Below are 23,933 nucleotides of genomic sequence, written 5' to 3'. Positions count from 1 at the left end.
GGTCTCATGGATTTTCCCTATCTTGTTCATAGCTATTCAACTGCCTGAGAACCAATCAGATAGCTGTTGCCAGGCAGAGGGCCTTTCGTATTAATAATTGGTCACTAGTCTACAGATCAATCAGCTACTTGTGGCTGGTTGAATGTTCAATTGTACACAGCACTTAGTTCTAGCTTATCTGCAAGTTACACTTCGAGTAGAGCTTCAATTTGCAGCTGTGTAAATGGCATTTACATTGAATGTTTGATAATCATTCAACAGTCCTCATTTTAACATGGTTATTTTCCCATTTCAGTCTACAATTAAAAAGACATGATCTGTACAATTGTGTTAAGTCATGAACAAGCCTAAGTCCATCACTTTTGGTCCTGAAAAGTGCTCAGTAAATGTCAGATTACTCTTGAGGCTAACTGAGTTTACTGGGAGCTATTAATAAACTGAGTGCTATACTTTTCAACAAGAAAGAACATGTTACACTGTGCCTATTACAACGCTACAAAATAGGTGTCAGTCATTTTTAGTTCATTTCTCAGGGCAATGCCTTGACCAATCAGGGACAACCAACCTGTTTTAAAATTTCAATAAAGCTTGGCAGTTAACTCTGAGTCATCATTAACTGATATACTGTCCATGCAGAATGTGTCTCTAATCAGAGTTTACTTTCCAACCAATCAGCACTCTCCTCTCTTACAGTATAAATGTTGTTTTCTTTTACATTGGTAGCACTTCTGAATTTTCTTGACATGTGCAAGATAAAAAGCTTCGATATAATATCTCTTTTTTTTGATAATGCTGAATTTTGTGCTGTCAAATGACATTGCATTTGCTTTATTTTTTAAAATGAAAAACATCGTCCATACACAGTATTGTCCATTCAACCCTGGACATTTTCTCGGGAAAACAAGTGAAGATTCCCTAGCCGTGATGTGTTTGTGCTGTTTACATTCTGTCAATATGGTCTCTTGCTCATACAACGGAATACTAGCTAATTGTCACCTCCAAGTAACCTGACAGTCCTGCATGTTTTGAAGACTAAGATAGGAGGAGAGAGGTGTAACTTGTGGACTACATATATTACTGCACAAGCCAACTAAATGTACCAAATTTTCTTCACTCAGTATCGTCCAGGTAAACTGACATTGCGAACAAGAACAGTCAACATTTCATAACGTGAGTAGTTAATTCCAACCTTGTTTTTCCGGCTCTTACTGTAGGTGATCTTACTGGCATTTAGAACCTGAGACACGGGCACCACACAGACATAAAGAGCGAGGCCATCTTCTTGCCATGCCTGTTGAACTCCTAGCACCTGAAATGGTGCCTTCACCTCAATGTCACCACAGTCTCCGTGTAATCTATTTACAGCAAGTAATTGAGTTGGCACCTGGTCAACATGAAAACATTTCTTTATAAATGCATTATATTCAGAAGGTGGATATATAAATTCATTCAAAACATGGATTTTTTTCAGCCAGTAATCATGTTGAAGCCAGCTATCTTCTACAACACTCGAATGGGAGAGAATACACAATAAAATTAGTTTTTCTTTTGTTTTTAAAAAAATGACATTGATGTTTTAAACAAGTTCTTTATGAAATATCAAAGCACTGCTACTGGGGTTATGTGAAAGAAACTGAAGTTAAAGTTATGTCTAGTTAGAGACCATAATCTGCAGGAGAAAGTGAGGTCAGCAGATGCTGGAGATCAGAGCTGAAAATGTGTTGCTGGAAAAGCGCAGGTCAGGCAGCATCCAGGGAACAGGAGAATCGACGTTTCGAATTCCTGAAGAAGGGCTTATGCCCGAAACGTCGATTCTCCTGTTCCCTGGATGCTGCCTGACCTGCTGCGCTTTTCCAGCAACACATTTTCAGCAACCATAATCTGCAAACACCTAGCAATGCCATACTTCAAAACCTGATTAAAAACTGAAAGAATTGCGAATGCTGTAAATGAGAAACAAAAACAAAAGTTGCTGAAAAAGCTCAGCAGGTCTGGCAGCATCTGTGAAGAGAAATCAAAGTTAACGTTTCGGATCCAGCAACCCTTTCTCACAACTGATTTAGTATTTCCCATATTCTGAGGAAGGATCATCAGATCCGATATGTTAACTTTGATTTCTCTTCACAGATACTGTCAGACTTGCTGAGCTTTTCCAGCAACTTCTATTTTTGTTCAATACCTGATTGTTCTTTTTTAGCCAGAAACTCACCAGGGAAAGAAACCATGACACCAATGCATTATATAAGTTGACTGTGGTCATCATACTGTCCAGCAAGTGACCAGCCTGCTGCCCACTAGTTGTCAGTTGGCCACAGCTGGAGAGTTGGACTGTCAGTAGAAGCATGTCACTTCTTCCTTTCTGAAGTAAGGTGCTGATGTTGGGCAAATAGGAGGCCTCCTGTAAATAAAGAATAGAGAAAAAGCCAATTGCTCAGAACTGTCTCAAGCTTTAAATGGAATTAGATTGCACAGCATTGGAAATTGGGAGTCCTGTTTAAAACTCTGGTTTCTTAGTAGTTCTTATTTAGTATTTCCCATGTAGCATGAGACCTCATTTAACTCAATTATTGGGTGCCTCACTATTGTATCGTGCGTGCAGTGTTTTCAAATATAAGGTTTTGTTCTTGAAAGGAATGAAAACTGACCATAAAATGGAGGTGGAAAACAGTCATCCTTACATGACGAGTAGCTGTCTGTAGTCATTGGCTGAAAGGGTTCAGACAGACATTATGTCGATCAATTAGCTTGGCTGACTTTATGGCAAGTGTGATGCAAAATAATGCCCACAGTGGGAGTTTGATGTCTGTACAGCTTGTGATAATTCATGGGGAGCTGCCTCTAAGCCTTTCCCCATGTTTAATGTGGAATGGTGCCTCTCAATTTGTACATACTGTAAAGACCTCACTCTAACAATGAGGTATATCCATGGCTAATTTTGTGAACTATGGCTAATTACCTGATTAGCATTTATGAAGTTAAAAATCACACAACACCAGGTTATAGTCCAACAGGTTTATTTGGAAGTACTAGCTTTCAGAGCACTGCTCCTTCATTAGGTAACTAGTGGGGCCAGATCATAACACACAGAATTTATAGTAAAAGATCACAATGTCATGCAATTAATCTGGGATTTACATATTAATGAACTAAAACCTGCAACCCATTCTAAAAGATGAAAGACTTAACAGCAATTTAGGTCTGAACAATATATCGTGTTAATTGCATGACATTGTGATCTTTTGCCAAAACTTCTGTGTCTTATGATCCTGCCCCATTGGTTACCCGATGAAGGAATAGTGCTCTGAAAGCTAGTATTTCCAAATAAACCTGTTGGACCACAACCTGATGTTGTGCGATTTTTAACTTTGTCCATCCCAGTCCAGCAACAGCACCTCCACATCAAGCTTTTATGAAGGCAGAGAAGTATACGTTATCTATATAGGCTTCAGTAAAGTGTTTGACAAGGTTCTGCATGGTAGGCTGATTTGTCAGGTTTGATCACATTGGATCAGGGGGAGCTAGCCAATTAGATACAAAATTAGCTTAACGGTAGAAGACAGAAGGAGGTGATAGAGAGTTGCTTGATAAACCTGTGGCCAGTAGTGTGCCACAAGGATTAGTGCTGGGTCCACTGCTTTTTGTCATTTATGTAAATGATTTGGATGTGAATATGGTTAGTAAGTTTGCAGATGACACCAAAACAGGTATAGTGAATAGTGGAAAGATTATCTTAGAATACAGTGGGGCCTTGATAAGATATCTGGATCAGTGGTGCTGGAAGAGCACAGCAATTCAGGCAGCATCCGAAGACAGACAAAATCGACGTTTCGGGCAAAAGCCCTTCATCAGGAATAAAGGCAGAGAGCCTGAAGCGTGGAGAGATAAGCTAGAGGAGGGTGGGGGTGGGGAGAGAGTGGCATAGAGTACAATAGGTAAGTGGGGAAGGAGATGAAGGTGATAGGTCAGGGAGGAGAGGGTGGAGTGGATAGGTGGAAAAGGAGCTGGGCAGGTCGGACAAGTCCGGACAGGTCAGGGGATCGAGTTGCTGGAGGTTAGAAGCTAGGATGAGGTGGGGGAAGGGGAAATGAGGAAACTGTTGAAATCCACATTGAAGCCCTGGGGTTGAAGTGTTCCGAGGCGGAAGATGAGGCGTTCTTCCTCCAGGCGTCTGGTGGTGAGGGAGCGGCGGTGGAGGAGGCCCAGCACCTCCATATCCTCGGCAGAGTGGGAGGGGGAGTTGAAATGTTGAGCCACTGGGCGATTTGGTTGATTGACGCGGGTGTCTCGGAGATGTTCCCTAAAGCGCTCTGCTAGGAGGCGCCCAGTCTCCCCAATGTAGAGGAGACCGCATCGGGAGCAACGGATACAATAGATGATATTAGTCGATGTGCAGCTGGGGCCCATACGTGTGCCCATGGCTACCCGTTTGGTCTGGAGGAAGTGGGAGGATTCAAGGAGCCTTCCACATCCATCAAAGTTTTACCTGCACATCCACTAATATCATCTATTGTATCCGTTGCTCCCGATGCGGTCTCCTCTACATTGGGGAGACTGGGCGCCTCCTAGCAGAGCGCTTTAGGGAACATCTCCGAGACACCCGTGTCAATCAACCAAATCGCCCAGTGGCTCAACATTTCAACTCCCCCTCCCACTCTGCCGAGGATATGGAGGTGCTGGGCCTCCTCCACCGCCGCTCCCTCACCACCAGACGCCTGGAGGAAGAACGCCTCATCTTCCGCCTCGGAACACTTCAACCCCAGGGCTTCAATGTGGATTTCAACAGTTTCCTCATTTCCCCTTCCCCCACCTCATCCTAGCTTCTAACCTCCAGCAACTCGATCCCCTGACCTGTCCGGACTTGTCCGACCTGCCCAGCTCCTTTTCCACCTATCCACTCCACCCTCTCCTCCCTGACCTATCACCTTCATCTCCTTCCCCACTGACCTATTGTACTCTATGCCACTCTCTCCCCACCCCCACCCTCCTTAGCTTATCTCTCCACGCTTCAGGCTCTCTGCCTTTATTCCTGATGAAGGGCTTTTGCCCGAAACGTCGATTTTGCCTGTCTTCGGATGCTGCCTGAATTGCTGTGCTCTTCCAGCACCACTGATCCAGAATCTGGTTTCCAGCATCTGCAGTCATTGTTTTTACCTCCTTGATAAGATATGCCAATAGGCTGAGTGGCTGATGGATTTAATTTAGATAAATGCGATGTGTTGCATTTTAGTAAGGCAAACCAGGACAGCACTTACACAGTTAATGGTAGAGCCTGGTGAGTGATGCTGAACAAAGAGACCTAGGTGTGCAGGTGCATAGTTCCTTGAAAGCATAACTACGGGTAGAGTGGTGAAGAAGGCATTTGGCACCTTGCTTTCATTGGTCAGAACACTAGGTGTAGGAGTTGGAATGTCATGTTGCAGCTGTACAGGATACTGGCGAGGTCACGTTTAGTGTACTGTGTACAATTTTGGTCACCCTTCTAGAGGAAAAATGTTGTTAAATTTGAGAGGGACTAGAAAAGACTTACAAGAATGTTGCCATGACTGGAGGGATTGAGCTATAGGGAGAGGGTGATTAGGCTGGGACTTTTTCCCTGGAGGGTTGAAGGTTGAGGCTGACTTTATAGAGGTTTGTAAAATCATGAGGGACGTGGATCGGGTGAAGAGTCAAGGTCTTTTCACCAGGGTAGTGGAGTCTAAAAGTAGAGGGCATAGGTTTAAGGTGAGAGGGGAAAGATTTAAAAGGGACCTAAGGGGCAAATGTTTCATACAGAGCATGGTGTGCGTATAGAATGAACTGCCAGAGAAAGTGGTGAAGGCGGGTACAATTACAACATTTAAAAGCCACGATGTGGAGGTGCTGGTGTTGGACTAGGTGGACAAAGTTAAAATCACATAACATCAGGTTATAGTCCAACAGGTCCAACCCTGTCATGGCAACCACTGTAAAACATGCCACCATGTTGACATGGATACTACCATTACACATGGGGACACCATCCACCAGATGCGCAGCAGGTACTCATGTGACTTGGCCGACATTGTCGCTGGAGGTAAGGATGCCCCAGAGCATGGTACATTGGTGAAACCAAGCAGGTGCTACGATAATGGATGAATGGACACTGCTCAACAATTGCCAGACAGGAATGTTTCCTCCCAGTCAGGGAGCATTTCAGCAGTCAAGGACATTCGGCCTCGAATCTTTGGGTGATCGTCCTCCGAGGTGGACTTCAGGATACACAACAACGCAGAGTTGTCGAGCAGAGGCTGACAGCCATGTTCAGTACTCATGAAGATGGCCTCAACCGGGATCTTGGGTTCATGTCACACTACAGGTGACCTCACTACAGTGTACACTCTTGCACACATATATAGACGATCACACTCTCACAGATCCTCTCTCATACATGCTCTTTCAGACACAGTTGCCCGAGGCTGGAATCGAACCCAGGTCCCTGGTGCTGTGAGGCAGCAGTGCTAACCACTGTGCCGCCCATTCCCACGCTTGCACATTCATTCTATTTTATTCAAAAGTATATAATCTGTAGGCAGTCAGTCCATGTGACATTTCATAAATTCATACTTTAGAAAGAGAACCAGTTTGACTCAAAGTTGGAATACAGACAGACTCGAACCTCATATCTTTAATGCATTGTCTGAGCTGAGATGTCACTTGTTTTTTTGAGAAAACCTTAAGTTATATCGGGAATGTGACTTGAAAGATGTTCCGGGATTTACATATTAATGAACTGAAACCTGCAACCCATTGTAAGTGATTAAGACTTAACAGCAATCTAGGTTTAAGTGAGGACTGCAGATGCTGGAGATTAGAGTTGAGACTATGGTGCTGGAAAAGCACAGCAGGTCATGAAGCATCCAAGGAACAGGAAAATCGATGTTTTGGGCAAAAGCAAATAATAATTAGGCATGACCCATGTAACAGTAAAAAGAAAATCCAAAGGATTCCTGATCAAAGGCTTTTGCCTGAAACGTCAATTTTCTTGCTCCTTGGATGCTACCTCACCTGCTGTGCTTTTCCTGCACAACACTCTCGACAGCAATCTAGGTTTGTTCAATACATCACATCAGTTGTATGACACTTTGATCTTTTACTGTAAATTTTGTCCCCTATGATCCTGCCCAACTAGCTACCTTTTGAAGGAGCAGTGCTCTGAAAGCTTGTACTTCCAAACATTTTTGCACCCAGTCAACACTTCTAACTAAAGCCTATATACGCACATTTTAAAAAAGAAAGTCCAATTGTTGGACTATAACCTGGTGTTGTGTGATTTTTAACATTTAAAAGGCATCTGGATGGGTATATGAATAGGAAGGATTTAGAATGATTTGACCCAAATGCTAGTTAATGGGATTAGTTTAGTTCAGGATATCTGGTTGGCATGGACGATTTGGACCAAAGGGTCTGTCACTATGCTGTATATCTCTTTGACTCTATGACTACAGATCTTCCCTGACTCCCTTTCATTTCCTTATGAAGTAGCACATTTGAGTCACCACAGCATAAATCTCCATTCAGCCACTATGAAGCCTGCCAAGTGCATTCTAAAACCTGTGTCTCATTCGCAATCCTGACTCATTATCTCATCCATTATCATAAATTGGATAACAATCCTAAATCAGATTCCAAATTGGATATATGCAAAATTCAGTCCAAAAGCTAACCATATGAACATTCATTTTGCTGCCGAGGAAGACATCACCCTGCCATTTGAGCAGAATCTTCGGTTGAAAGTTTTGCCCAGCATCTGACTCCACATTGTCACCCTCAAGTTTATATTCACACTGCATCTCTGTTCCAATTCCGTGTCCACATACATTCACAGACAGTCACAAAGACAGTGTCATGAACAGGAAAACTGAAAATCTATTTTTGTCTCTATATACTCTTTCTAGTATGCACTTTTCATTAAAATGGTGTAAGGTAGAGGAATTCTTGCTCTTGCATGTGCAGCAGTCTTGGTATATAAATAAGTGCTTAAAAATGGAAAATAATAATTAAACATGATCCATGTAACAGTGAAAAGAAAATCCAAAGAAATATGGATCTTTGGTGACTGTGTGGAGTTTGTACATCCTCCACGTGTCTGTGTGTGGGTTTCCTCCCACAATCCAAAGATGTGCTGGCCAGGTGAATTGGCCATGCTAAGTGGCCCATAGTGTTAGGTGTATTAGTCAAGGGTAAATATAGGGCAGAGAAACGGGTCTGGATGGGTTACTCTCTGGAGAGTCAGTGTGGAATTGTTGAGCCAAAGGGCCTGTTTCCATACCAATCCATTCCTGCTCTTATTTTAAAAAATGTGCTCATATAGGCTTTAGTTAAAAGTGTTGACCGGGTGCAAAAAAATCAAAGAACAGGTGTTTCATCCATGCTGTACTTTTCACTCTAACTGTTGGAAGACATGTGATGTTGCCTCCATGCTGTGCTTCCTTTGCACTAACCGGATGGAAGAGGAGTGGTGTTTCATCTGCGCCGCACTGCATTCCTGTCACAGATTTCAAGGGCTTCATGCTGTCCAGCTGCCTATGCAGCCGCTGACGTCTCTGCTGCTCTTTTCTGCAATACTCCCTCTGCATTTGGTCATTTGGCTGCAGCCTGCAACATGGATTACTGTTTCAAAATGAAATAGAGAGAAAAGCAGCATCTTTATAAAAAGGAGTGAAATTTATAAATGTTGATATTCAGAGGGGGTTGAGTGCACTCTTACAAGAAACAAAGAAAGTTAACATAGAGATATGGTTAGCAGTTAGAAAGGCAAATAGCTTTTTCGTAATTATTACAAGGGGACTAGATAGTGAAAATAAGTCAAACTTGCAACAATTATTTTGAACTTTGCTGTTCAAGGCAGTGACTTTCAGGAGTTCTTCAGTCAACAAACCACTCTTAGTGTAGCCATAGTCTCCATTTCTAAATGTAGATATACCTGCATCGGAGGTATGTTTATTAAATTGGTTCCAAGGACAAGAGGATTGTCCTGTAGAAAGGATCAGTACATTGGGCCTATATTTTCTGAAGTTTACAAGAGAAGTTATATAATTAAAACATTCAAGATTGTGAAACAATTTGATAAGGTAGATACTAACAGGTGTTTCCCTGACCAAAGAAATAGAACAATAGGGACACTGTATCAGGGTAAACTGCTAATTATTTAGGTCTGAACTTAAGAGAAATTTCTTCACTCAATGGGTTGTGAATCTTTAGAATTCTCTTACCCAGAAGGCTGAGCATGTCCCATTGTTGAATATTTTTCATGCTGAGATAGAAAGATTTTTGATCTCCTAGGGAATCAAGGGATAAGAAGGCACCAGGCAGGAAAATGGAACTAAGACCAAAGGTCAACCATGATTATACTGAATGGCAGAGCAGGTTTGAGGGGCCAGATGGGCTTTGACTGCTCCTATTTCTTATGTTCTAAATCAAATAGTTTCACAACTGGCAACAGAATATTTACATCCAATTTACAAATGAGCAATAATTAAATCCATAAGGGGTGAGGTGTTCCTATCATGAATTTACCTTGAGAAGATTAGTGTCCAATGACTATTATTTGTCACAAACATAGGTTTTTTATTTATTGGTCAAAGGAGAAAAGGCCTCCTTCTGTACCAGGATTTAATTATCTGAGGAAGAAGACACTGAGGTACAACAGCATCAAACTCAAATCAATCTCTATCCAGTTATTCCTTTATGTATGGCACAAGGCCAAACTTAGGCACTGTTGTGGTGGTCAGCTGACCATCAATCATGGTCTATGTTCAAAAAAAGAGTGGTCTGTTGACTGAAGAACTCCTGAAAGTCACTGCATTGAACAGCAACAAGTCACTGATGTAATTAGTGATTGATGCATTAAACACAACTATAATGGTTTTCAATTAAACTGCACCTTTTGCATTGAATAACAGCTAAAAAAATGTAAAAGAGGTAGCTGGACACTTAGTTAAAGAGTTAGCGTTTAAGGAGGATCTTAGCAGAGGAAAGGAACATTGAGGTGTAGAGATGTTTCGGAGAGGATTCCAGATTTCAGAACCTTAGTGGATGAAAGAACAGGTATCATTGGTGAGGAAAGATGCCCAAAAGATCACGTCTGAGAAATGGAAAGTCTTCAGGCTTTTCAACTCATAGATCATGCATCCCATCATACCTCTCCTAACTTTTGAGGAACTATCCAATTAATCTTAATGTTCTGCTCTTTCCACAAAACTCAATACAGTATAACAATGTGGAAAATTGCCCAGGTTTGTCCTGGACACAAAATGCAGCACAAATCCAACCTGGCTAATTACCACCCCATCGGTCTGTTCTCAATTATCAAGGCAGGGCAGGTGACAGAGGTGTCAGTGGGGGAGCACTTTGGGGCCAGCAACCATAATTCTATTAGATTTAAAATAGTGAGGGAAAAGGATAGACCAGATCTAAAAGTTGAAGTTCTAAATTGGAGAAAGGCCAATTTTGACGGTATTAGGCAAGAACTTTCAAAAGCTGATTGGGGGCAGATGTTTGCAGATAAAGGGATGGCTGGAAAATGGGAAGCCTTCAGAAGTGAGATGACGAGAGTCCAGTGAAAGTACATTCCTGTTAGGGTGAAAGGAAAGGCTGCTAGGTATAGGGAATGCTGAATAACTAAAGAAATTGAGGGTTTGGTTAAGAAAAAGAAGGAAGCATATGTAAGGTATAGATAGGATAGATCGAGTGAATCTTTAGAAGAGTATAAAGGCAGTAGGAGTATACTTAAGAGGGAAATCAGGAGGACGAAAAGGGGACATGAGAAAGCTTTGGCAAATAGAATTAAGGAGAATCCAAAGGGTTTTTACAAATACATTAAGGACAAAAAGAAAACTAGGAGAGAATAGGCCCCTCAAAGATCAGCAAGGCAGCTTTTGTGTGGAACCGCAGAAAATGGGGGAGATACTAAACGAGTATTTTGCATCAGTATTTACTGTAGAAAAGGACATGGAAGATATAGAATGTAGGGAAATAGATGATGGCACCTTGCAAAATATTATAGAGGAGGAAGTGCTGGATGTCTTGAAAAGCATAAAGGTGGATAAATCCCCAGGACCTGATCAGGTGTACCCTAGAACTCTGTGGGAAGCTAGAGAAATGATTGCTGGACCTCTTGCTGAGATATTTATATCTTTGATAGTCACATGTGAGGTGCCGGAAGATTGGAGGTTGGCTAACGTGGTGCCATTGTTGAAGAAGGGTGGTAAGGACAAGCCAGGGAACTATAGACCGGTGAGCCTGACGTCGGTGGTGGGCAAGTTGTTGGAGGGAATCCTGAGGGACAGGATGTACATGTATTTGGAAAGGCAAGGACTGATTAGGGAGAGTCAACATGGCTTTGTGCGTGGGAAATCATGTCTCACAAGCTTGATTGAGTGTTTTGAGGAAGTAACAAAGAGGATTGATAAGGGCAGAGCTGTAGGTGTGATCTATATGGACTTCAGTAAGGCATTCAACAAGGTTTCCCATGGGAGACTGGTTAGCAAGGTTAGATCTCACGGAATACAGGGAGAACTAGCCATTTGGATACAGAACTGGCTCAAAGGTAGAAAATAAAGGGTGATGGTGGAGGGATGTTTTTCAGACTGGAGGCCTGAGACCAGTGGAGTGCCACAAGGATTGGTGCTGGGTCCTCTACTTTTTGTCATTTACATAAATGATTTGGATGCGAGCATAAGAGATACAGTTAGTAAGTTTGCAGATGACACCAAAATTGGAGGTGTAATGGACAGCAAAGAAGGTTACCTCAGATTACAATAGAATTTTGATTAGGTGGGCCAATGTGCTGAGAAGTGGCAGATGGAGTTTAATTCAGATAAATGCGAGGTGCTGCATTTTGAGAAAGCAAATCTTAGCAGGTCTTATACACTTAATGGTAAGGTCCTAGGGAGTGTTGCTGAACAAAGAGACTTTGGAGTGCAGGTTCATCGCTCCTTAAAAGTAGAGTCGCAGGTAGATATGATAGTGAAAAAGGCGTTTGGTATGCTTTCCTTTATTGAGTACAGGAGTTAGGAGGTCATGTTGTGGCTGTACAGGGCTGAAAAATGTGTTGCTGGAAAAGCGCAGCAGGTCAGGCATCATCAAAGGAGCAGGAGAATCGACGTTTCTTCAGGAAGGGCTTATGCCCGAAATGTCGATTCTCCTGATCCTTTGATGCTGCCTGACCTGCTGCGCTTTTCCAGCAACACATTTTTCAGCTCTGATCTCCAGCATTTGCAGTTCTCACTTTCTCCCTGTGGCTATACAGCACATTGGTTAGGCCACTGTTGGAATATTGTGTGCAATTCTGGTCTACTTCCTATCGGAAAGATGTTGTGAAACTTGAAAGGGTTCAGAAAAGATTTACATGGATGTTGCCTGGGTTGGAGGATTTGAGCTACAGGGAGAGGCTGAACGGGCTGGGGCTGTTTTCCCTGGAGCATTGGAGGCTGAGGGGAGACCTTATAGAGGTTTACAAAATTATGAGTGGCATGGATAGGATAAATAGGCAAAGTCTTTTCCCTGGGGTCGGGGAGTCCAGAACTAGAGGGCATAGGTTTAGGGTGAGAGGGGAAAGATATAAAAGGGACCTAAGAGGCAACTTTTTCACACAGGTGGTGGTATGTGTAAGCAATGAGCTGCCAGAGGAAGTGATGGAGGCTGGTACAATTGCAACATTTAAAAGGCATTTGGATGGGTATATGAATAGGAAGGATTTGGAGGGATATGGGCTGGGTACTGGCAGGTGGGACTAGATTGGGTTGGGATATCTGGTCAGTATGGACGGGTTGGACCAAAGGATCTGTTTCCATGATGTACATCTCTATGACTCTAATAAACTGATGAAAGGTGTCATCAACACTGTTATCAAGCAGCATCTGCTCAGCAATAACCTGCTCACTAATATTCATTGATGTTTGGGCGCCATCAGGGCAATCAGTACCTGGCCTCATTTAAACATGGACTAAAGACTGAATTCCAGAAGTAAGAGTGACTATGCTTGACAACAATGCTGTATTTGATCAGATGTGACATCCAGGAGCCTTGCAAAGCTAGGGTCAATGGGAACTGGGGGGAAAGCTTTCTGCTAGCTGGAGTCATACCATGCATGAAGGTAGATAATTATGATTGTTGGAGGTGAGTCATCTCAGCTCCAGGACAGCTCTGCAGCAATCCCTGTGTTTTTTTGAATAATTTTTTAAAAATATTGTCACTGGAGTCATAGTGAGACTATGAGGGGATTTAAAGTTATGATTGAGCATTTTAAATTCAGCGCATTGAGGAACCAATAATGTAGTTCATCAGTGGCCTCTACAGTCATTGACATTGTCCCTTCAGCTATACAGCAGTAATAGTTACAGAGACAGAAAATTGGAAGAGAAAGGAAATTAGTGAAATGAAAACAGAAAAATAATGGACAAAATTTTGATGAAAGGACCTATAAATTTAATTCTGCTTCTCTCTCCATAGATCTTGCCAGACCTGTTGACCATTTCCACTATTTTCTATTTTTCATTTTCCATATTCTGTATTTTATTTCAGCTTTTCAGTATCTGCATTTGCTTTTGCTTGGTTAGCACATCAATGCACTTTTCTCATCTCAAGACATATTCTCTTCCTTACCTACTTAAAGTTTCAGGATATTGTTCCCCTGGAGGCAGTGTCAGTTCACTTTGTCTGACAGCTGGAATTGTGACTTTTGAAGTGGTCTTTTTCAGTGTCAGACCAGGTGTGAGGGCAGGTTGGTCATTGGGTGAATTTAGCTCCTCTAGAGCTCTTATCTCTGTTTTGGACTCTGCAGCCACGGTCAACCCATGCTGCTCACCAACAGGTTTATTGCTTTCATTTTTTGCTTTCCTTCTCTTCTTCTGGGCTGGTTTGATCTGTTCGCCAGTTGCTCGTGCCTGTTCAGCTGCACTTTTAGAATTATTGGCTGTTACTTTTGAGAAGTTGACAGAGGCTTTTCGCAGTTTCTTTAGTAACATGCTTTTACCAGTACAGTCATTGTAACTAGTAGAGAGAAAAAAATAAAATCAGGTGCATGAACAGCATGTGCCATCGGCTCATAATACTGGAAAACTTGTTATGAACCAGACCAAATCCACTCCCCTCAAATATATCAAGGAGATAGCCTAGACCCTAACTTCCATCTTATTCAAAGGCAAGCATAAACTGCTGTGTTCCAGATGTAATTCAATTGGTTATGCTTCTTGGCTTGAAGCAAAACATAACGTTTTTCTTACCCTACAGTTAAAATATAAACAAAAAGAATTGGTATAACGTTAACTTTATTGGAAAACTTGACAGACTATTATTTGCATTTCCATCTTCTCATTGTTTTCTTGGAAGTGTACAGCACTGACACCCCCATCACTCACATTGATAGTCACCCCTTGACTGACTTTGTGTAATTAGGGGTGGTTAACACAGCTTTCAGGCTGTCAAATGCCTTTTGACACTCTTCTGTCTACTCAAAGTTTCTGCACTCCTTCAACAAGTCAGTTATGGAATAACCACGCTGCTATAGTTTGGTTGGAATTTCCAATAAACCCACTCAGAACAAGAAATCGTAGTACTCCTCTCTTCTTTTATATAGGAAATTCCCTAGTAACCTGTGTCATAGAGTTACAGAGTTATACAGACCTTTCTGTCAATCTCATCCATGCAACCATATGTCCTAAATTAAGCTAGTCCCAATTGCCAGCATTTGGACCATCTCCCTCTAAACCCTTTCTATTCATGTAACTATCCAAATGTCTTTTAAATACTGTATTTGTACCAGTCACTACCACTTCCTCTGGTAGCTCATTCCATACAAGCACCACCCCCTGCATGAAAAAGTTGCCCCTTAGGTCCCTTTTAAATCTTTCCTCTCTTACCTTAATCCTATGTCCTCTAATTTTGGACTCCCCTCCCCTGGGGAAAACTGCTTGGCTATTCACCCTATCTATGCTCCTCATGTTTTCACATTTTGTGGGTCCATCTATCATGTCCAATGAGATGGTCTAGGAATGTGACTTGGGCTTTTTCAGACTTACACTTAACCAAATTTATCACAAAGCCAGCCTTCTGAAATTTATCGAGTAATTCTGATAGATGCTTCAATTGTTCCTTCAATGTGTGACTAAAAATCACCAGATCATCTATGTACAGCAAACAATTCAGTAATCCTGAAATTATTTTATTGGTTTCTCTTTGAAATGTAGCTGGTGCATTTTTCATACCAAATGGCATAAGTTTAAACTAGTAAAGTCCATTTGGTATCACGGAAGCTGAAACTTCCTTCACTATGTCAGATAAAGGTACCTGCTAGTATGGTCTGAGTAAGTCCAACTTTGAAATGCAAGTTGCTTGACCCACCTTCTCAATACAATCTTCCAGCCGTGGATGAAGATATGAATCAGATTTAGTAACTGCATTGACTTTGTGGTAATCAACACACACTCGTTGGATACCATTTGGTTTTGGCACCAATAATATGAGTTAGCTCCATTCACTGCAACTCACTTCGATTATATTGTCTTTGAGCATGCTTTCAATCTCTTTTTGAAACGGTTTGAGATGGTTAAGTCAATAAGGACATTGCTTAATTTGAACGGCATTTCCGATATCTACATCATGTTAGTACTTCCCAACTTAAACCCAACATGTGATAATAATAACTTTTTCAGGTCATGTTGATTTTCTTCTGGAAGGTCATAGAGTCATAGAGTCATAGAGATGTACAGCATGAAAACAGACCCTTCGGTCCAACCCGTCCATGCCGAACAGATATCCCAACCCAATCCAGTCCCACCTGCCCGCACCCGGCCCATATCCCTCCAAACCCTTCCTATTCATATACCCATCCAAATGCCTCATAAATGTTGCAATTGTACCAGCCTCCACCACATCCTCTGGCAGCTCATTCCGTACACACACCACCCTATCCGTGAGAACGTTGCTCCTTAGGTCTCTTTTATATCTTTCCCCTCTCACCCTAAACCTATGCCCTCTAGTTCTGGACTCCCTGACCCCAGGGAAAAGACTTTGTCTATTTACCCTAGCCATGCTCCTCATTATTTTGTAAACCTCTTTAAGGTCACCTCTCAGCCTCTGACACTCTAGGGAAAACAGCCCCAGCCTGTTCAGTGTCTCCCTATAGCTCAAATCCTCCAACCCTGGCAACATCCTTGTAAATCTTTGAAATGCAAGTTGCTTGACCCTTTCAAGTTTCACAACATTGGTGTCATCTGCAAACTTACTAACAGCACCTATTATGCTCGCATCCAAATCATTTATATAAAAGACAAAAAGTAGAGGACCAAGTACCGATCCTTGTGGCACTCCACTGGTCACAGGTCTCCAGTCTGAAAAACAACCCTTCACCACCACCCTCTGTCTTCTACCTTTGAGCCAGTTCTGTATCCAAATGGCTAGTTCTCCCTGTATTCCGTGAGATCTAACCTTGCTAACCAGTCTCCCATGGGAAACCTTGTCGAACGCCTTATTGAAGTCCATATAGATCACATCTACCACTCTGCCCTCATCAATCCTTTTTGTTACTTCCTCAATAACTCAATCAGGTTTGTGACACATGATTTCCCACGCACAAAGCCATGTTGACTCTCCCTAATCAGTCCTTGCCTTTCCAAATACATGTACATCCTGTCCCTCAGGATTCCCTCCAACAACTTGCCCACCACCGACGTCAGGCTCACTGGTCTATAGTTCCCTGGCTTGTCCTTACCACCCTTCTTAAACAGTGGCACAACGTTAGCCAACCTCCAGTCTTCTAGCACCTCACGTGTGACTATCGATGATACAAATATTCCAGCAAACGGTCCAGCAATCACTTCTCTAGCTTCCCACAGAGTTCGAGGGTAAATCTGATCATGTCCTGAGGATTTATCCACCTTTACCCGTTTCAAGACATCCAGCGCTTCCTCCTGTGTAATATGGACATTTCGCAAGATGTCACCATCTATTTCCCTACAGTCTATATATTCCACACTCAATCCATCCTGTCTATACCTTACATATGCTTCCTTCTTTTTCTTAACCAGACCCTCAAATTCTTTAGTCATCCAGCATTCCCTGTACCTACCAGCCTTTCCCTTCAACCTAACAGGAATATACTTTCTCTGGATTCTCATTATCTCATTTCTGAAAGCTTCTCATTTTCCAGCGTCCCTTTATCTGCAAACATCTGCACCCAATCACCTTTTGAAAGTTCTTGCCAAATGCCATCCATAATTTATCCCAATTTTTGAGAACTTCCTTATTATCAAATTTAATTTAAGGAATATCAAATTCAAATTATTCTGGATTTGGTTCTTTACTCCAAGTTGCAACAAGTACCATATTCTCCTCTTGCTTTTCTTCCTCATCAAAGTACCATTTGCGCCTCCTCACATTGCATTCTGTGAGATTCCTGCTATCTGGTGTTCTTATCAAATAATTCACTTCACTCATTGTCCTTTTGATTTGATAATGCCCACTAAGCCTTGTTTTTGAAGGTTCACCTACCATCGGTATGAATACTCACATTTTATCACCTCTGGTGAAACTATAATTTTTTGATTTCTTATCATCACATACTGTATTACTTTTAAATACTGTATAGCCAACTTACCCAATCTATTTAATCTTTCCCTAAAGTTTGACACATAGTTGAAACATGTGGTTTCTGAACTCTGACTTACTAATTTTTCCTTAATGAATTTCAGTGGTCCTCTCACCTCATGTCCAAACACTAATTCAATTGCACTGAATTTAGTTAGAGTCATAGAGATGTACAGCATGGAAACAGACCCTTCGATCCAACCCGTCCATGCCGACCAGATATCCCAACCCAATCTAGTCCCACCTGCCCGCACCCGGCCCATATTCCTCCAAATCCTTCCTATTCATATACCCATCCAAATGCCTCTTAAATCTTGCAAATGTACCAGCCTCCACCACATCCTCTGGCAGCTCATTCCATACACGTACCTCCCTATCCGTGAAAAGTTGCCCCTTAGGTCCCTTTTATATCTTTCCCCTCTCACCCTAAACCTATGCCCTCTAGTTCTGGATTCCCCGACCCCAGGGAAAAGACTTTGTCTATTTACCCTATTCATGCCCCTCATAATTTTGTAAACCTTTATAAGGTCACCCCTCAGCCTCCAACGCTCCAGGGAAAACAGCCCCAGCCTGTTCAGCCTCTCCCTATAGCTCAGACCCTCCAACCCAGGCAACATCCTTGTAAACCTTTTCTGAACCCTTTCAAGTTTCACAACATCTTTCCGATAGGAAGGAGACCAGAATTGCACACAATATTCCAACAATGGCCTAACCAATGTCCTGTACAGCCGCAACATGACCTCCCAACTCCTGTATTCAACACTCTGACCAATAAAGGAAAGCATACCAAATGCTGCCTTCACTATACTATCTACCTGCAACTCCACTTTCAAGGAGCGATGAACCTGCACTCCAAGGTCTCTTTGTTCAGCAACACTTCCTAGGACCTTACCATCAAGTGTATAAGACCTGCTAAGATTTGCTTTCCCAAAATGCAGCACCTCGCATTTATCGGAATTAAACTCCAAGTGCCACTTCACAGTACATTGGCCCATCTGGTCAAGATCCTGTTGTAATCTGAGGTAACCCTCTTCGCTGTCCACTACACCTCCAATTTTGGTGTCATCTGCAAACTTACTAACAGTACCTCTTAAGCTTGCATCCAAATCATTTTTGTAAATGACAAAAAGTAGAGGGCCCAGCACCGATCCTTGTGGCACTCCACTGGTCACAGGCCTCCAGTCTGAAAAATAACCCTCCACCACCACCCTCTGTCGTCTACCTTTGAGCCAGTTCTGTATCCAAATGGCTAGTTCTCCCTGTATTCCATGAGATCTAACCTTGCTAACCAGTCTCCCATGGGGAACCTTGTCGAATGCCTTACTGAAGTCCATATAGATCCCATCTACTGCTTTGCCCTCATCAATCTTCTTCGTTACTTCTTCAAAAAACTCAATCAAGTTTGTGAGACATGATTTCCCATGCACAAAGCCATGTTGACTATCCCGAATCAGTCCTTGCCTTTCCAAATACATAAGAAAACATCAGGGAATGATAAAACCAGTACCCTTAATGCCTATTCCAGCATTTGAAGAATCTTTTACATGAGTTTTAACTGAGTAAGAATCAATATTTGTTGACCATAATAGATGCGTCTACTAGATTTCTGGAGGCCATTCCATTACACAATATCACAGCTAAAAGGATTGTAGAAGTGTTACTCAATTTTTTTTAACTAGATATGAACTAGCCACAGGGATACAGTCAGCTCAAGGTTCAAATTTACATCAAAATTGATACATTAGATGCATCCTTAATTGCAAAAAGTACAATTAGAATTCCTTTATCCTAATACTCTGGATAATCTTGACTATTAGCCTTCAATATGGTCTTTAAGTTTGATGCCACCATTCTAATGCCCCTTGTGATTGTGGATGGTGTGCAGTTGATTTAAATTGTTTTATTCTTAAACTATCTATAATTTGCTTGAATACTTTTGATGTAAATTTGAACCCTGAGCCGACTGTATCCCTGTGGCTAGTTCATATCTAGTTTAAAAAAAAATTGAGTAACACTTCTACAATCCTTTTAGCTGTGATATTGTGTAATGGAATGGCCTCCAGAAAATTAGTAGACACATCTATTATGGTCAACAAATATTGATTCTTACTCAATTAAAACTCATGTAAAAGGTTCTTCACATGCTGGAATAGGTATTAAGGGGTTTTATCCCTCCCTGAAGTTTTCTTATTATTTGACATGTCTGACATATCCAGCAAAATTCAACTACATTTCTACATAGACCAGGCCAATAAAGCTGTTTTTGTACCTTGGCTTGAGCTTTCCTGTCTCCCAAATTACTTCAATTGGTACTGTGCTACCTTCAACACCTCCATTCTGTAACCCATAGGTGATACAACTTGATGAACTTCTGCCCATTTTTCATTTGCCTGAATATGTAATGGTCTCCATTTCCTAATCAAGACTTCATGTTTAAGACCAGAGATACACTTTGATTCGTCTGTGCTTGCTTTTTGATACAACTGCTTCACTTGTTCATCTTTTTGTTGTACTTCAACTAACCTCTCTGAACTAAACATATCCACTTTGTCCCCGAATTGTTCTTGTTTTCTTGCAACCATTTGATCAAACTCTGTTTCTGACAATTGAACTTAAACTTCCTTATCTTATTCTTTGATTTTTCTTCCTGTTTCAATCTGTGGCTTTGTGACTTTGTACCACAGAATCAAGAAAAATCCCAGGATATTCTCTCTGTAACATCTCGGTCACCTTATTTTCCACTGGCTTTTCAACCACAGTAGGCATCACTCCCACCTGTGATCTAGCTATATCATTCCCAAAGATAAACTGATTCTCTGGTACAAAGAATTTTTCTAATATTCCAACTACCATTTCACCAGACTCTGCAATCTCATTTATACAATGGAATACTACTCTTCTCACCATGAATTTCACCATGAATTGCCTTTTCTGGCAATACTCCTTGCAAAGTAGATGTCTCCTTATCACTCACCATCAAAGATTAATTTGCTTCTGTATCTGAAAGTTTTAACTGCTTTACCTATTCCTACTAGTACACGAGTAAATCTCACCCATACAGATGAATTCTTTGAAAAAAATCTGGTACCTTTTATTTACCAACCCCTTGACCGGGTCATACATTCCTTGCAGCTATTTAGCTTTCACTGTCATCTCCTTTACCACTTTAAAAAACCCGATTAGCTTATTTTGTTTTATCACATCCATTTTCCCAGTGCTTTTCGTAAAACACCAACCTGCAATTTCATGTGTCCTACTTTATTAGAGTGAAAACAACTGAGACTTTTTTATTTCTCTTCCTCACCACCAGTGGTTTCCTTTTTAATCAGTGGTAAACTATCTGTACTATCTTCAATGAAATCGCCTTTTCCCTTTTCTACCTGAGGATATGTCTTTTCCCCAATTTCTATAATTCACTGTTTGAAATTGATGTCGGAAGCCAAATTTTGATTTACGAACTAACTCATAACCATCTGCCATTTCAGTTGCTAATCTTGCAGTTTTAAGACTCGGCTCTTCCACATGAATTTGCACTATTTCAGGAAGTGAATTTTTTAACCCATCCAAAATAACAGTCTATCTAACAGCGTCATATGTTTGACCTATTTTCAGTGCCCCTATCGACCTATCAAAGTTACTTTGTTTGATCCTTTCAAACTCTATACATGTTTGATCAGGTTCTCTCCTTAGATTCCTAAAATATTCTTTCTAGGCTTCTGCCATTAGTTCATTTGCATTTAAGATGGCTTTTTTCATCTCATCATACTTCCCAGATACCTCCTTTAATAGTAATGCAAACACCCTACCAATTTTGTTTGAATCAAAATACCCATGTGACTAATGGCCAATTTATTCATTCAGCCCCTTGCTGAAGTGAAATAAAAAAGGCTTCTATGACCTTCTCGTCAAACTTTGGTAATGCTTGGACATATTTGAACACATTTCCAACAGGCTTTTGGCTATGATTCATTTGCTCTTCATCACTGTCTGTATCACTACTTTAACTGGAATCTGACCTTGTCTAGTATTACCATCAATTGGGATTATAACATTCAGTTGTAGACAGCTGAAATTGCATGCTTCCGGGATTTAGTGTGAGGCAACAAATGCAAGCCCTGATTTTGAAGTTCAAGAATCCCAAGAATGAATTATATTGTATGCTTAATCCTCCCACTGCATATGTTGTCAATCTGCTGAGAGTATGTCTTTTGTGGGTTGCAGAATGGATAGCTCCGTTATAAATTTGTTTTGTCGATGAGCCTTTTGGGGATATACAATATTGATGGTCATAAAAGTTTCTGTTTATCTTAAACTTTGATATATGAGGTTCACAAAATGAAAGGCCTGGTCATTTTGGTTTGTTGGCTGTGCATTTCATTGATATATCTGTGGATGACAATGTCAGTGTTATATCACCTTGTTGGTCACTTACATCTTGTTCCAGGGTCTGCTTTGGCTTTTGAGGCCAGGTTTTCTGCATGTGCTTGCCTAATGTCCTTTGGTGTTATATATTTTGCAGGCATAAAACAATATCAGAGAACTTCCAGGAAAGAGTCAATGCATCAGGCTTTTTCTTGCCCGAAAAATCTTTCCTTTAGGCTTTGATTTATGGAGGAGAGACAATTGCTAACTTGGTTAGCCTCTCTACACTTTCTTATTTGTTGTAGTTCAGTGAAGTTGTCACTTGCTGCCTAATCCATCAGCATATGCTTGCCTTCCATTTCCTATCATAGATCTATAGCTTTTCATATTTACTTTATTTTTCCCAGTTGTGGCCTCTTTCAGAAGTCTTGCTGATTGTGGATCGGTTTCTTTTGCACCAAATAAAGAGTGATAACAACACACTAGCTTTGGCACAATTCAATGAAACAAAATAATTGAAGCTATTGACTACTGCACACAGATAAGCTTCTCTCAGTTAGAAAATCACTTTTTAATGCTTAAAAGGCTGTTTTTCTTTTATTCCCAAATAAGAGGCTAAGATAGATCATCCATTCAGCACTTCCGACAGAATATAGTTCTAACTGTTTCAATTTTGTTTTTTGATGTCCTGGGCTTCTCCCATCAAGGATAGAGGTATTTCATGCAGCCTGCTCCTCCAGTTAATTGTTTAATCATTCACCACCATTCATGACTGAATGTAGGAACGCTGCAGAGCTTAGATTTGATCTGTTGGTTGTGGGAATGCTTAACTTTGTCTATCACATACTGTTCAACCTGTTTGACCTGTGTTGTAGCATCATGAAATTGAAGTCTTATTTTGAGACTATCTAATTCTGCTCTTGGCATTCCCTCCTGCATGCTATCGTGAACCAGGTTTGATCCCCTGGCTTGACAGTAATGATAGAGTGAAGGATATTATAAGTTTTGAGATTACAGATAGTGGTCAATGTTCTGCTGCTATTGATAGCCCATAGTACCTTGTGGATGGTTATGTATGAGTTGCTAGATCTGTTCAATTTCTGTCTTAATTAGTCTGGTAGTAGTGACACATAGCATAATGGCGAGTATTCTCAATTTGAAGTCAGGATTTCATCTCACAAGGATTGGCTGGTGGTCCTTATTACCAATGTAAAGGACCAATCCATCTGCAACCAATCACCCAGGTAGATTAATAAGGATAAAGTCTAGTAGGTTTTTCCCTCTTGTTGAGTTCCCTTTCCACCTCCTGTGTATGCAGTCTAGCATCTCAGTTTGTTTTAGGACTCAGCCACCTCAGACAATAATGATACCAAGCCATTCTTGGTGATGGACATTAAAACCTGTTAACATATACCCTTACATCAATGCAAGTTGAACAATTTCCTTAAATTTCAATAGTGGCACATATTTCAATTGCAAGAGGAAAATCATTTAATACTCTCATAGGTGGAAGGTAGCATTACTGCTGTAAATCACATGGTAATCATAGCCAATCTGCATCTTGCGATGGGATCTTAGTCCCACAGATAAATCAGATTGTGAATCATTCACATCACAGCAATGAACACATTTCAACCAAGTTTCTTTAGTTATTTCACTTCAGTTTCATGGGATTAAATGGAGTTGTAAGAATTCAAATGCAAAATATTTATTCAAATAGCAGTAATCCCATTTTCAAACATTAATTTATTAATCTTTCTTACTCTGAATCACTCTCTGGCTCTTTCTGTTCTTGGTCACTGTCTTGGGCTGACAAACTGTTTTGGTTGTCTTCCTCAAAGGATGACTCCAGAGATCTGTAAGGACAACAAGTACAGTAACAAGAATTAAGAATTGCCAACTGGTGTGGATTTCTGGCAGCATTAGGTCCTTAGGAATAAAACATATATCCCTGGTGATGAGGACTC

General features: G+C 41.1%; 1 protein-coding gene across 4 annotated transcripts in view; it reads right to left on the bottom strand.

Annotated features, from left to right (window-relative positions):
* Window positions 1-23,933, bottom strand: part of LOC122560658 (dynein axonemal assembly factor 8) — a 97,052-nt gene that overhangs the window by 55,809 nt on the left and 17,310 nt on the right. For 3 of the 4 annotated variants that reach the window (XM_043711536.2, XM_043711543.2, XM_087997848.1), the window contains 5 exons: window positions 23,730-23,822; window positions 13,624-14,010; window positions 8,460-8,628; window positions 2,210-2,398; window positions 1,190-1,384 (listed from right to left, as the gene is read on the bottom strand). In XM_043711536.2, coding sequence (XP_043567471.2) covers window positions 1,190-1,384; window positions 2,210-2,398; window positions 8,460-8,628; window positions 13,624-14,010; window positions 23,730-23,822 — 1,033 coding nt within the window. The remainder of the gene's footprint in view (window positions 1-1,189; window positions 1,385-2,209; window positions 2,399-8,459; window positions 8,629-13,623; window positions 14,011-23,729; window positions 23,823-23,933) is intronic. The other variant, XM_087997847.1, reaches the window with a different exon arrangement.

This window comes from Chiloscyllium plagiosum, unplaced genomic scaffold (genome assembly GCF_037043375.1).
Source record: "Chiloscyllium plagiosum isolate Xiang-an unplaced genomic scaffold, Cpla_swu_hap1 HiC_scaffold_20, whole genome shotgun sequence".
In the NCBI taxonomy this organism is placed as follows: Eukaryota; Metazoa; Chordata; class Chondrichthyes; order Orectolobiformes; family Hemiscylliidae; genus Chiloscyllium; species Chiloscyllium plagiosum.
The sequence above is the reverse complement of the archived record's forward strand: the minus strand, read 5'-3'. Positions and strand labels throughout refer to the sequence as shown.